The 13,974-nt window shown below is 54.9% G+C and overlaps 1 protein-coding gene across 7 annotated transcripts in view; it reads left to right on the top strand.

Moving 5' to 3' along the window:
- The window catches only part of PCSK6 (proprotein convertase subtilisin/kexin type 6), a 76,089-nt gene that overhangs the window by 41,258 nt on the left and 20,857 nt on the right, over window positions 1-13,974 (top strand). For 4 of the 7 annotated variants that reach the window (XM_046899173.1, XM_046899174.1, XM_046899172.1 and 1 more), the window contains 3 exons: window positions 948-1,092; window positions 2,447-2,554; window positions 10,348-10,500. Coding sequence is in view for 1 of the 7 variants with exons in the window: in XM_025153993.3 (XP_025009761.1) it covers window positions 11,969-12,190 (222 nt within the window). In the remaining 6 variants the exon portion in view is untranslated. Of the gene's footprint in view, window positions 1-947; window positions 1,093-2,446; window positions 2,555-10,347; window positions 10,501-11,940; window positions 12,191-13,974 lie in introns of those variants that run through there. The other 3 variants (XR_003077022.3, XM_025153993.3, XM_046899175.1) reach the window with 2 other exon arrangements.

The following is a 13,974-nucleotide window of genomic DNA, read 5'->3' as shown; positions in this document are numbered from 1 at the left end:
GGACGTGGTTCTGGGGTCACATAGGGTGCCAGGCCTCAAGGGAAAGGGTGCGTGGGATGGGGCAGGGTCTGCAGGATGTTATATGGACCATAGGGGTGGAACAGGGTCTAGAGAGTGGGACATACACCGTAGGGGTAGGGCAGGGTCTGGAGGGTGGGACACGGACTGTGGAGGTGAGACAAGGTCTGCAAGGTGGGAAATGTGCCATGGAGGTGGGACATAGACTGTAGGGGTGAGACAGAGTACCCAGTGGTGGGATATGAACCTGGAGCTCCTGGTCTGGGGCAAAGAACTGTGGTGTCAAACAGGTCCCTGAGGGTCAGCCGCAGCCCCCGGGGTCAGGCTGGGTCCCTGGTGTTCAGGCCAGACCCCCATGGTGGAATGGGACCCCTGGAAGTGGCAGCTCATGAGGATCAGGCAGGGTGCATGTTAGGGCAGCAGTGCCCCAGGAGCAGCAGAATGAGGTGCAGGGTGCAGAGTGATGCCCAGTCAGGCACCATCTGGGTACTGAGCTTCCCAAAGCCCTGGTGCACATCCTGGGGCTCTGTGGGCTGGCACCGTCCCTTGGAGCAGTGCTGACTCCTGGCAGCACAGTGTCCTCAGGATGATGGGTGTTGGCAGTGCCCAAGGGAAGCAGCTGGAAAGTGGTCCTCGGTGGCAGAACTGGTTAACACTACTAGTCACGCTCCAGCTATTGTTCTCTGCTGGTATTCAGCTCCACAGACTTCTGCTTCTATTTCAGGCCTGCTGAAGGGCTCGTGTACCCTGCAGCCTGCCTGTTTTTCTCCTAATTATTTCAGTCGGGCTAAAAAAAGATATTACCTCCCTCTGCAAACCTTGCCTCCATTGTTCTCGGCAGGGTGAGAAGGAAAGGAGAAGAAAAACATTGATATCTCCAGGTTGAATGCACTTTTTCACAGGTATCTCTGCTTGCTCCACTTGCGCAGGGTCCAGTCTAGGACAGAGCTCCTGAGAGCACGCAAACAGCAATTAGCAGTAATGAGAAGAAACACCTGATTGCATCTCCTTCGTATCAGCTTGGCTGTGGCTTTGGCAGAGGCTCCGGTCTCACCAGTGCGATCCCTTTGCTAGGTAAACACCATCTGCAGCCTCGCTGCTTCTTCTGCCACCGCTGGTAGCAAAATTGGGCACAGAAAATGCTGACTTGGTGCAGGCATGGACCTGGCGAGCAGCTGTGAGCATCCACACATCTCATCCCTGCAAGGCTGGGCCCAAGGTTCTGGGTGCAGCACAGAATGAGTTGTTGTTAAAAAAAACGCTGCTGCAGCCAGGCTTTCAAAATGACCCAAACCAGCAGAGCTGTTCTGTATTCTTTATTTTCCTGGCAGGGCTGCAGGGGGTGAGGGGAAACCTCTGGCCCAGCCGGTAGGGTGTGGGCTGCGGTTCTGACTCTCTCCCGGAAAATTTTAATCAGTGAAAAAGTGCGGAATGTTTTTAGCATGCAGTCACTGTGCGTGCGAGGACACGCGGCTGCCGGGGAGCCGCGACGCCAGGGCTGTATCGTTGGGGTTTATCAGCTGCTGCGAGGGCAGTCCCTATCCACAGTGAGCAGCAGCTCCAGGAGGACCTGTCGTTGAATGAAAGTAATTAAGGGAAGGTGTTTGCAGAGTGAGAACACAGTGGCCTGTTGCACAAATGCTGCGGCTTGCTGGCAGCTTGGGGACAGGCATCATGGCTGGGTTTGCAGCAGGGAAGCGCTGCCCATCCTGGTGCACGGTCACTGGTAAAAGTGGGGCGACGCTGCTGGGGGTGACACCAACGAGGTGGTGGTGGTGAGGCATGCAACGAGGACCTCAGCTGGTGAGGCAGCCCTTTGCTCTAAGCCCTATGGGGTGCTGGCGTTGGGGTCTGTGACCCATCGCTGTGGCCAACGAGAGAGCTGTGACACTGCCACCCATCCCCAGCCCACAGCACCTGGACACCTTGGCAAGTCACATGCTTTGATTTCCCTCTGCACCCAATGGTAATAGCACTTCTTCAGGGCACTGGACAGCCTCCTTTGTTAGCAGCTGGCTAATGAGCACCTGGAGCAGAGTCTGGGTGTTGTAATTGGACTGGGAGGAGCAGGCAGCCTGGGAGCACCTGGGCATGGTGAACAGCAGGAACCCCCACACTGGGTTTGGCAGCAGCAGAGGCTGCAGGAGGTGGCATGGGGGCACATGGTCAGTGGGCATGGTGGGAATGTGTGTATGATTGGACCTGGTGATCTTAGAGATCTTTTCTGACCTTAATGATTCCATGGTTCCCTGCTACACCTCGAAATGCCCCTGTGTTGTTGCCTGCTGGGGGTTTCAGCCCGCATGCGTTTGCAGTGGGAACAAAGCAAACCCAAAATCACAGAAAGGCCGTCACTTGCTGGGGCAGATTGGGGATGCCTTAACTTAGATTATGAAGGAGTGTGATAAAGGCCATTGTTTAAATCCAGGTTGGGATCGCTATGGTTGAGACTCCTGCCAGGGGCTGCGTGGCACTGCCCTGTGTCCCCGTATGAAGGCGCTGACACCGCTGGAGGCTCTCAGCTACTGCTTCCACTGTGAGTGTGGATCTGGGGAGATGGGATTTGGGGTGATGTTGTGTTCTTTAAAAAGGGGAGAAAAGCAAAATGAAGCAACCATCTGAATATGGCTGTATGTGCACCAAGCAAGCTGCTGACATCAGCATCCCAACCTTGGGTGCAGAGGGGAGTCCTGGAGCTGCTCCTTGATGCTCACCTTAGTTTGGAGATCTTGGCCACAGCCCTTGCTCCTGTCCTTCCCAGCACCCCAGAGCTTAACCCCAGCCCCACAGCTCCTGGTTCACTCCAGTCACACCAAGCATCCAGGGATCCCCCACCCACCGCTTATCAGGCACTGCCAAAACCTCATTTCCTGCAAGCTTCAAAAATATCATCCTTCTGGGAAGAGCGGGAACAGTTTGCAGGAGAGGCAAAAAGCTCTTCCTCTGCTTGGGCCTGATAGGAAGCAGCTCCTGGTGCTGTTATTTGGGATATTTCGTCATGGCACTGCCACTGAGCATGAGGATTTGCTGAATGGGCTTTCTTGTCCTGAGCTTGTTCTGAAAAGCCACATCCCCCTCTGCCATGTGTGTGGGGAACAAAGGCTGGGCAGGGAGCTGCCCGCTATTAATACATCAAGGGGCAGCACCAGGAAGGGAGACGAGCTGTGTGTACCGGGAGACAATGTTGGCACCAGAACAAATGGGATTGGAACTGGACAGGAATAAATGGAGACTGGAAATTAAGGAGGCTCTAATCCTCTGCAGATGCTGCCAGGGCTGTGCAGTCAGTCAGTGCACTGGGATGGGAAAGGGACATCTGGGAATTTGGTGCCCGGGGTGACTGAGTGCAGTTCCATGTGCATCCTTCAGGAATCAGCCCGGGGCAGCCACACACTGGGGGTACAATGGAGGCAATGTATGATTACGACTGGGGAAGCAGGTTGGGATCAAGTGATCAGAGAGACATTTGTACTCAGAGTTGGAAACTAAACTTCTTCATATGGAGTGCTGTAGGGTTCACCCTCTGTGCCCAAATGGGGGCTCTCACATAGCTGCGCAGTGAATGCGTACAGGGGTGGGTGCACAGGGTAGAGCTGTAGTGCTGGTGGTTCCCAAAATGATGTTTTTGGTGGTGGTGAGACCAGGAGTCTCTCAGCTAGTTGAATTGCTGCAGCAATGGCTTGTCCTGCCGGGCTCTGCAGCCACATGTGAGGAATGTGCTGTGGCATGGAGGGATGCTGGGATGGGAATCAGTAGTGGCCAATGTTTTTGTCTGAAATTGCAAAATATAATTAATGCCAGTGATCAATGTGGAATTCATTGGCTGTGCAGTGCTCCTGGTTGATGGCAGTCTCAGTGCTGGGGTGGGATCCGGTGGCCAACGCACTGCCTTCACTGCACAGTGGGCGATAGCGGGGTTCCATCGCCCCAGGCAAACCCCCGTTTGGGATCTGCACCATCAGTTTTGACTATATTGTAGGGTAAAAATATGCTCCTCTTTTTGCTTCTGGATGAGGAGCTGGGATGTGCTCATTACGCAGAAGAGACAGTCCCCATTCCTGCCTTCACCCCCTGCTTGCACCTGGAGCCTGATTGGGCCTTCCTCCTCCTCATCTTCCTGCTGCTCGTACCCTACGGTCGCTCTGTGTGCTGCCATCCCCCCCTAGCGCCCGCCCGGCGTAGCACCGGTCCTGGCTGCGCGGAGCTGCGGCTGCCCAAGCTCGGGTTGGCACCCAAGGGGTGATCTGGGGGAAGAGAGCAGCCGATGGGGTCTGTTGACATGAGGAGGGGGCTCGGCCCCCACCGCAGGGCTGCGGATCCTTAGGGCTGTTTGTTTCTTTGTACCCCATCACGCAGCTGGGATGTCCCCTCTCCAGAATTAGGAGCCCAGCTGGGGACAAGGGGCAGTGCCACAAGTCCTGCACATTGTGCTTGTCCCAGTGCTAGGACTGGACATCCCTGTGCACCTCTCCAGGATGTATCTGCACATCTCAGGTTGGGGACCCCATCTGCTGCATTTCCCATGGACACATCCCAAGAATCCCACGGATGCAACCTCAGGGTCTTTCCCTGGACACATCCCAAGGACCCCACGTGTCTCAGTGTCCACAGAGCACCATCTCCTCCTGCCCACCCAGGCTCAACAAGCCCCACTGTGGATGCTTAGGGCAGAGCACAAGGCCAGGACAAGCCTCCAGCAATGCTCCCCTCCAGCCAATCACAGATCAGGGACTCCAAGAGCCACAAACAGTGTATTTTAATTTATCTTCCATTAACTCATAGAAACATAGAATCACAAGGTTGGAAAGACCTACAAAATCATCTAGTCCAACCGTCCTCCCATTACCCTTGCTACCACAAGCTACTAAACCATATCTCATAGCTCCTCATCTCTTGAATACTGTTGGGGACAGCGACTCCACCACCTCCTTGGGCAGGCCATTCCAGTGCCTGACCACTCTCTGAGAGAAAAAGCTTTTCCTTATGTCTAACCTAAACCTCCTCTGGCACAACTTGTGGCCATTTCCTCAGGTCATGTTTGTTGCCTGGGAGAAGAGGCCAAACCCCTCCTCATCACAACCTCCCTTCAGGAAGTTGTAGAGTGCAAGGAGGTCTCCCCTGAGCCTCCTCTTCTCCAGACTGAACAATCCCAGCTCCCTCAGCTGCTCCTCATAAAACTTGTGCTCCAGACCCCTCACCAGTTTTGTTGCCCTTCTCTGGACACGTTCTAGGTCCACAATGTCTTTCCTGTATTATTGTATATATATATTATCTGACTATTGAAGGCAGATGTAAAGAAGGCATTGAGGACCTCAGCCTTCTCCTTATCCTCAGTGGTCACGTTCCCCACTGCATCAAGTAAAGGATGGAAATTCTCCTTGGTTCTTCTCTTACCATTGATATATTTGTAAAAGGATTTCTTATTCTCTTTTACTGCAGTGGCCAACCTGAGTTCAATTTGGGCTTTTGCCTTCCCAACTTCCTCCCTGCATACCTTAGCAACTTCCCTGTAATCTCCTCAAGTAGCCTGTCCCTTCTTCCAGAGGACATAGACTCTCACTAATTGTCCCCGTGCAGCCCTGGGGCTCTGCAGCCAATGCGTCCCTGTGGTTGAAAGCCGCCATGAGCCACCTCCCTCAGGCTGTCCCCGCTGACGCCATGTCACCCGCTGTCACCCGTCCCTTGTCTGGGGAGAGGTGAGCAGTGACCGATCCTGCTCGCCCACGTGGAGCTCGCTGGGCTTGCACCATCCCCAGTGGCTGAATCACTGGGTAATTTAGGTTGGGAGGAGGTGGCTTCACCCAGCTTTCTGAGGTCTTCTCAGCACAGTTGCTCCTTGCACAAAATTCTTCCCAGATTTGGCTCATTCTTGTCCTTCCTCCAGTTCCACCACCCTGAACCGTTATTACACTGCCATTTCCTCAGCCCAGCAGTCTCTGGGTCTCACTTTGCTGCTCCCACTAGATGCTTCTCCCTATTTCTGCTGTGATTCAATGTTCACAGCTGCTGCTCCGGAACCAGAAAAGGATCCCACCCAGGAATTTCAAAATCAATTGGAACACGGATCATTGTCTCAGCAAAAGCTGGACCTTCCCTGGTGAGGGGCTCTCCAGCACTGCACAGCTGCAGCACTAATCCTCCCGCTGAGCATCACATTGGTGGTGCCATGCAGCCTATGGGGAACCATGGGAGGGGGGGAAATGCAGGAGGTGAAGGGGCAGCGTGGCCTTCATCATCGTTCAGAAGGAAAGGAGAAAAAGCACACTGGCTCTATTTTGTCACCCTCACAGCTCACCCATAAAAGCTGAATTCAGAAGCTCAGCGTAATCCAAACTTTTCCTCTGCTCTCTTAAAGAAAACGTTGGAACAGAGTGGGCTTAATGCCTTCTGAAGAGGCCTATTTATCTGCAAGCTGAAAGAAAGCATTAGAGTAATATCTGGGAAGGTAGTGCACAACGGCGGTGACCTGCCGAGGTGGGACTGGGGTGAAGCTGCCCTCCCCATGCAGCTCATTGCCCATTTCCCCTCATTTCCTGCCCATTTCCTCACCAGCCACAAAAGGTATTGCCGTGCTCTGGTTTGCATTTTGGGTGCATTTTCTCCTGAAAAAAACAAAGTACTTTCACACAGAGGGGGAAGCAGGGTGGGCAGAAACTCCTCCAAGTGCCAGCATCCCAGCAGCCAGGAACTGCTCCTCCCCCTGAGTTAACAAATGGGGACCCACTTTATCATGTTTGTTCAAAATTCTGTTGGACATCTGATTCTGATTTGAAGCCTAATTATCTTTGATGAGGACTAATGAGCAGCTTTCAAAATGAGCACAGGTGAACATCTCTCTGCTGTCTCCTGCAGGGAAACCCACATTTACCAGCTGCTAAAACAAATCTCTATGGGGCTAGTCCAGACATGTCCAGGGCTCCACAAAGCCCCACTTTGCCTTGCACCACTGTAATTGAGCAATTTCAGGGCTCACAGAGGGTCTTTTCTCACGTTGGACTGTCTTATTGAGGTTCAGCTTTGTTTCCTACAGGATTTTCCCTCTCATTGCTCTCAGTATGACTTTGCAAGTGGCAAATGCCTGCTAACCTCTTTGGGAAAGAAAATGAACACTGAAGATTTTGAAGGTGCTGTTTTTCTTCAGTGAAAGGAAAACTTGGAAATGAGACTCCAACTGGCTCCAGGGTTTAGGACCTCAGTTCATCTTCAAACCTGACTGCAATTTGAACTGGGTGGTGCCAAGGCTGGTGCCCAGCTGGATGGGGCGATGGTCCATGGTCCCATGGTTGATGGTCCATGGTCAGCAGTCATTGGTCCATGGTCAATAGTCGATGGTCCATGGTCGATAGTCAGCAGTCAGTAGTTGACAGTCAATGGTCAGTGATCAATGGTCAGTGGTTGATGATCGGTTGTCAGTGGGCAGCAGTCAATGGTTGACGGTCAGTGACTGATGGTCAGTGGTTAATGATCCATGGTTGATGGTCAATGGTCAGTGGTCAATGGTCAGCTGTTGATGGTCAATATTTGGTGGTCAGTGATCGATGGTCAGTTATTGATTGTGGGTGGCTGGTGGGTGAGCTGGCAGTGTAGCAGCACGTGTGGGCTCTGCATTAACAGCAGTGCCTGCCTAGGTGGAGCTGCTTCTCTTCAGCATCACGGCATGTCCGGCGGCAGTGCGGGTCTCATCACAAAAACAGTGCCTGGCTGCAGCTCTGAGGAGGGATAGGCAGGATAAGGTGAGGAAAACCCGTGGGTTTCTGTTTGCTTTCTATGCTCCCCCTTGAAGTACTGTGCGAAAGGTAATCGCTCCCAGAGGTTGGGCTTTGGCAATCCTTGTTACGCCACTGAAACCCTCAGATACGCCCAGGGTGAGCCCTGAGTGCGTCCCAGCCCTGGCTTCCTGGGAGGTGTGGGGCATGGGAATACGTGTGGCCAGCTCTCCTTCATCTCATACGGGCTGCTGCAGCCCAGCTCTACAGACAGTGCTTTTTTTTCTCAGCAATTACAGAGCTACAGGCAAATACCCAAACCTCCGGGCCGGGAAAAGTTGCCAATAGTTCTGCCGTGTTCAGCCAGTGACTTTTGTTCTCCTTGGCCTGGCTGAAACAAGGGCCATATTACAGCCCCAAATAGCTACTTTTTAGGGACAGGTAGGTCACAGCAACCTTTGTTTTTCTGGAGGCAGCCGGCACACTGTGCAGAGAAGACTTTCCAAGGATGCTCCCCACACCCTTGTCAGGAAATACCATGCTGCTCTCCTTATTGCCATGCCAATTTTTTTTTAATTGCCATAAATGATAGTCTCGGCAGGGACACGCTGTGTTTTCCCTTGGCTGTCAGATTTTATTTTGAAATCGCTGTTGTTTTGATCTTTGCATCTCTCCACCCTCAGGCTCATCTCTTGCCCCGCATGTTCCTGCTCCCGGTGCTCAAACCTTTGCTGAGCCCAGGTGTGAAAACACAGCAGCACTGGTCACAGTGGGTCCTTGGGGACATCACCCACTTTGGAGACAAAGCAGAGGACCTGCATTTGCTTTGCAGAAGCCACAGCAAAAGCAGGCGGCTGTCCCTGCTGGTGACTCATGTCCCTATGGATACATGGGTAGCACTCGGAGTCCCAACTTTAGCCCAATTTTAGCCCTGGGGAGAGCCACAATGACAGTGACAGATGCATGGCTCTGGCCCGGGGGACCCGAAATATCCTCCTTTGCTCAGCCACGGTGCGGCCCCTGCCCAGTGCCTGTGTAGCTGAGCTCTGCTAGACCTGCTATTCCAGTGGGTGGGGTTGGCTTTGTCTCAGATTCCAAGCTTGCTTTTGGCACAAGGCACAGTGCCTGGTCCCAGCTGGGACTGAGCATCCCACCAACCCCACTGGGCATCTCCTTCATTGCCCTCATTTCTTAGACACCAACGAAGCCCTTTGAGACCTATGAAAACATTGGGTTTAATTCCCTTCTTTTAATTCAACACTGGGTGCGCCGCTGATTTTTATTAATTTATCAGTTCTTCCCCCCACCGTGAATATCTGCGCTGAGCCCTTCTGTCCCTGCAGCGACCATTTGCACCGTGCTTAAAATTGTTTCTAAACTTCCAGATCCATCTTCTGGATATCTTTACAGGCTCGAGCCCACAGTGGGCCCTCTCCTTTCATTTTTTATTACCGGCATTTTTACCAGGATGACATTTTGACTGGTCTGGGAAATCTTCTCACCCGCCACACTGCTTCCTGACAATCAAGATTTAATCTTTCTGGAGAGGAATAACGCAACGGATGATAGAAAGTGCTGCAGATTACTCTGAGATTGCAGAAATCCAGAGCAGGGATGCTGTTCTTACTGCAGCTCTGGCACGAGATGCTCCCATCTCCCTGCTGCCTCTCTAATCTCCAGTTTAAATCTCCTGTGCTGCTGCCTTCAGCTTCTGATGGCTGGGAGAGCTGCTGCAAGGCAAAGCCCATCCGCGCGGCCCTCCTTGTTCCATGCCGGGCTCTTCCAGCCCCAATGACAGCTCTTTCCCAGAGCCTTTTTCCTCTGATTCTTCCTCATTTCTCATCCAGGCTCCAACCAGCAGGTGCTGCATGTCTCCATCAAGCACAGATCCCTGGAAATCCACTCGGGATTTTCCCAAAGTAAAAAACGATCCATTGGCCTTGGTGCTGCGGATCTTCATTTTTGACTACTGAGCTCAGACAGCTCATTGCCATGCAGCATTTTTGGGATGAAAGCAGAACACCTGGGTGTAGCCCAGCCCAGGAGCATGGCGGTGTCCATGGGCGCCCTCACAGCAATGGAAACTGGAACCATGCAGGATGCAGGGCTGCAGCCATCCACGGATTTTCCATCTGCAGAATAACTCCAAAGCACAGAAGGATCACAAACCACACTGCTTAAATTACACCAGCACAATTTTCACTCATTTGGTTAAGCCTGCAAGCTACAGAAAGAGCTATTTCCATGTGCACGGCATGAATTAACAGCCACTCGCACGCAGCTGGGGCTGTGCCGTGCCTCTGCCGTACCCCGGCGCACATCCCATAACTGGGGTTTAACCTGATTCCTGCTGTAATCTCCGCGCCTGGCTGGATCGCGCTGCAGCTCTCTGGTTTTGAAATCAGCCCAGGAAAAAAGAGTGAGCGCCGAGCCAGGCTGTGCCCTGCTGCACCGCGGTGGGGACAAAGTCTGCTTCACGGCACTGCGGGGTCAGCCAGCAGCCGGCACCTCCCTGCTGGCACTGAGAGTGGAACGCTGCCTTCCTCCCCTCCGACTGATGTTCACAGTGCTCCAAAGGCTTTTCCCCCATTATCTGATGTGCTTTTTTTTTTGTTTTTTTCAGGTTTGGAAAGAAGATGGGCAGGAGCAGCACGCCAGGTTTTGGAACCATTGTGATGCACAGTGGGCACCCAACTTGTGAGCAGCCCCATCGCTGCAGCTTTGGGGTGGCTTTGTGCCCCGTTCCCACCTCTCCTCTGCAAAGTGCGTAAAACAGGTGGGAGACGAGCAGTGGATTTCCCACTTCCTCGTGCTAATGGAAACTATCCTTCCCTACTTAACCAGAGCAGCTGTTAATGTGCTCTGAAATATTTTTAGCTGAAAGGTGTTTCTCAGCAATGCCACCTTCATGGGCAACACCAATTGTTTTTACTTCCCCTCGAGGGGTCCATCACCAGCACTGTGCTCCCCAGATCCCCATTTCTCAACTTCTCATTGCCTCCTCTGCTGCTCCCAAGGGATGTGCTACCTCACAGAGGTCAGACCCTATGGGAGAATCTGGGCTCCCCATGGGTTCCTCTTGGATTCATCTCAGTGCTGAGTTTCTGATGCCTTCCCATGGGAAACCCAACCCCACATTCCCCACTCATCATCACAGGGTAATGGGGAAGGCCAATGGGGGTGGCTGCAGGGGGACCTCTGGGTGACAGCCATTGCTCGTGCCCTGAATATATCCCTGCTGGTTTGGGCATGGCTGCATTGTGAGCAACTGAAGTTCACTGTGGCCCTGCTGTCCGTTTATCGGGTTTGCACACCAAGGTCAAGTTCACCACGACCCAGTGGGTCAGCTGTATGCTGGATACAGGGAAGAGGGGATTCTGCTGCCTGTCCCGTAACAAACCTGTTTGCTAACATGTCATGAGCTTCTGATATCCCCTAAGTAGGGTCTGGGAATGCAGGGGGGTGTCCAGGGTTACAGGGCTTGGCTGGGTGGTGCACATGACATGCTACAGTGGGGTGCAGAGGAGATGAGGGGATTTGTAGTGGGGTATCTGGGTGATGCAGGGAGGGTGAGGGGTGGGTACCTGGGGTGATGCAGGAGGGATTCAGGGGGATACTGATGGGGATAATGATGCCCAGTGGGATGCAGGGGGGAGACAGAGGGGATGCCTGGTGGGATGCAGGGAAATACATATGGGAGTGCAAGAGGTTACTGAGGAGGTGCAGGGCGGGGGCTGCCTGGAGACATGCAGGGAATACGGACAGGGGTTTGGGCTGCTCAGGAGATGGTGCTGGGAGTGTGCTGGAGGCACATAGGGGGTGCAGGGGGGCACAGAGAGCATAGGGGGGATGTCCGGAGATGTAATGAGAGTGTAGGGGGCTGCGGGACTGCAGAAGTGGGGTGCAAGGGGGGGTACAGAAAGGACTCCCAGCGCTCAGTGCCAGGCGATGCAGTGGGACCCAGGGGGTGCGGGAGCGATGCCTGCAGGCACTCCATACCACCCGCTCCGTCCCCATCCTCCGTCTCCCCTCTCTACCTCCGGGCCGGGCCCTCCTCTCTCTCCCCCCCCCCCCCCCCCCCCCCATCCTCTCTCTCTCTCTCTCTCTCTCTCTCACACACACACACACACACACACACACACACACCCCGGGAGCATCCCCCCGCCCCCGCCGGGCTCCGGGGCCGCTTTAAAAGCCGCCTCTCCCCGCTCCGCCCAGCGCGGCCCCGCGGAGCGCCGAGCACCATGCGCGCACCTCCGGCCTCCGCGCCCGCCCCGCGCCGCGGAGCCCCCCCGCCGCCCGCCCCCCTCTGCCTCCTGGTCCTGACCCTGCTCCTTTGGGGTCGGGGGGGGGCGGCAGGGCCCTCCCGCACCGTCTATACCAACCACTGGGCCGTCCGCGTGCGGGGGGGCCCGGCCGAGGCCGCCCGCCTGGCAGCCGCCTATGGGTACATCAGCTTAGGGCAGGTAAGGGGGTGCGGGGGGGGGGGGGGTGCGGAGGGGCCGTGCGTGGCCGTTGGGGTTTGTGCGTGGGGCTGCGGAGCCGGGAAGTTGCACGGGTGGATCGGGGAAACTTTGGACTCTCCGCCCGGGATCGATCGGAGGTGTCGGGAACGCGAGGAGCGGGCGGTCCCCCCCAGTCCGAGCGCGCTGCGGGCGCCGGGGGGATCCCGGCACGGTGCCCCCCGGGTCTGGGGATTCCGCCCCTTCCCCCTGCGGGAGCCGCGTCCCAGCGATTGATTGCAGCTCTGCTTTCTGCCCTAACCCTGCGGAGTGCAATTCGGATGTTGCATCATCAACAAACCCATCCCGCGCCCGTGTCCCGCAGCTGTCGGGCGGCAGCGTCCCTCCATCCCGAGTCTGTCCATCCCGTGTCCCCCACCTGCAGCGCCGCGCTCTGCCTTCCCCGGCCGTCCAGCCCCATCCCGACCTCCACCGCGGAGCTGGGAGCGCGCCCTTCGGCTGATTCTCCCCATTCAGCTCAACGTGTCCATTAAACGTCCCGCTTTGCAGCAGCCCCACTTTGCAGCAGACGTGCTCCTGCTCTAGGCTTTTGCATCGACCCAACGCTGTGCTCCTGCTTTGGGGTTCTGCTTTGCCTTATATCGGCTGCCCTGCGCACCGATCCCTCTCCATTCCATCTGTCCGTTCATCCCATTCACCCACCCGTCTGTCCCATCCATCCATCCATCATTTCTATCTGCCTGTCCCATCCATCTATCTGTCCCGTCCATCCCTCCCTCTCCCCTGAGCCCTCCCAGGACAGCCGGCAGCAGGCTGCAGACCAAGGGAAATATTTCTGTGCTTGCATCAGGGCGTTCCTGCCTCTCCTCCGGCGCGTGCACCTCTGCAGTGCTCTGGCTGCTCTGGGCTGCCCCCAGTCCCGAAGCTCACCCATGGGGAGGTCGTCAAGTGCTGAACCCTGTGCATCCACATCCCCCTTTGTGCACGTGTCCCTGGGGCTTGTGGGGATGAGGAGGGGAGAAACAGTGGCATGAGGATTTAGGGACCTCTGTGCTTGTCCCTGCCCTGGCAAGGGGACATGCGGTTCTTCCCTCCTTCAGCTTCTGGGATTTCAGATATTGGGACCCCGTTATGACCTTGTGGGGACTCCAGTGCCACCATGAGAGCTGCCCTCCCTGCCCCTCTGCTCATGGCATTTGGGAGAGAAGGGGATGGGAAACAGAGCAGGAGGCAGCCAAACCCGTGTGGTTGTATCGTTGCTTAACATTAAGGATGACATTTGCAGAGCAATTCCCATTGGAACTGGGATGTGTGAACTTGTCTGGAGGTAGATGGGATCAACTCGCTTCTCGCACTGCTGTGTTTCTCTTTGGGACTCTGCTGCTCTTGGGGTTTCCAACACCCCCTTTGTTGTGCTTGTGGGGTTTCAGCCTTATTGATGCCATCCATGGGAATAAACCAAAGTGCCCTGAGATCCCCCAGAGCTCCCACCTGTGGGGCTCACACTGCTCCCAGTGAGCAGGGCAAGAGCTCCTGCGCTGTCCTCTCTGATCCCACAGAGAGGAGAGCAAATACTTTTCCATCGATTTATTATTTTTTTTTAGCACATTTTTGACTTCTCCTTGGGTTTAAAGTTAGGTTCAAAGGGTCCCTTGACCCACGGTCTCGCTCAAAGCAGGGCCGGCTCTCAGTTAAACCCAACCTGACGTGGCTTCCTTACTGTCCCTTCAGTAATCCCGTGGGAATAAGAACTCTGGTTTATAATCCCCTTGCCCATCTCACTGCAT

This window comes from Gallus gallus, chromosome 10 (assembly GCF_016699485.2).
Source record: "Gallus gallus isolate bGalGal1 chromosome 10, bGalGal1.mat.broiler.GRCg7b, whole genome shotgun sequence".
Taxonomy (NCBI): domain Eukaryota; kingdom Metazoa; phylum Chordata; class Aves; order Galliformes; family Phasianidae; genus Gallus; species Gallus gallus.
The sequence above is the reverse complement of the archived record's forward strand: the minus strand, read 5'-3'. Positions and strand labels throughout refer to the sequence as shown.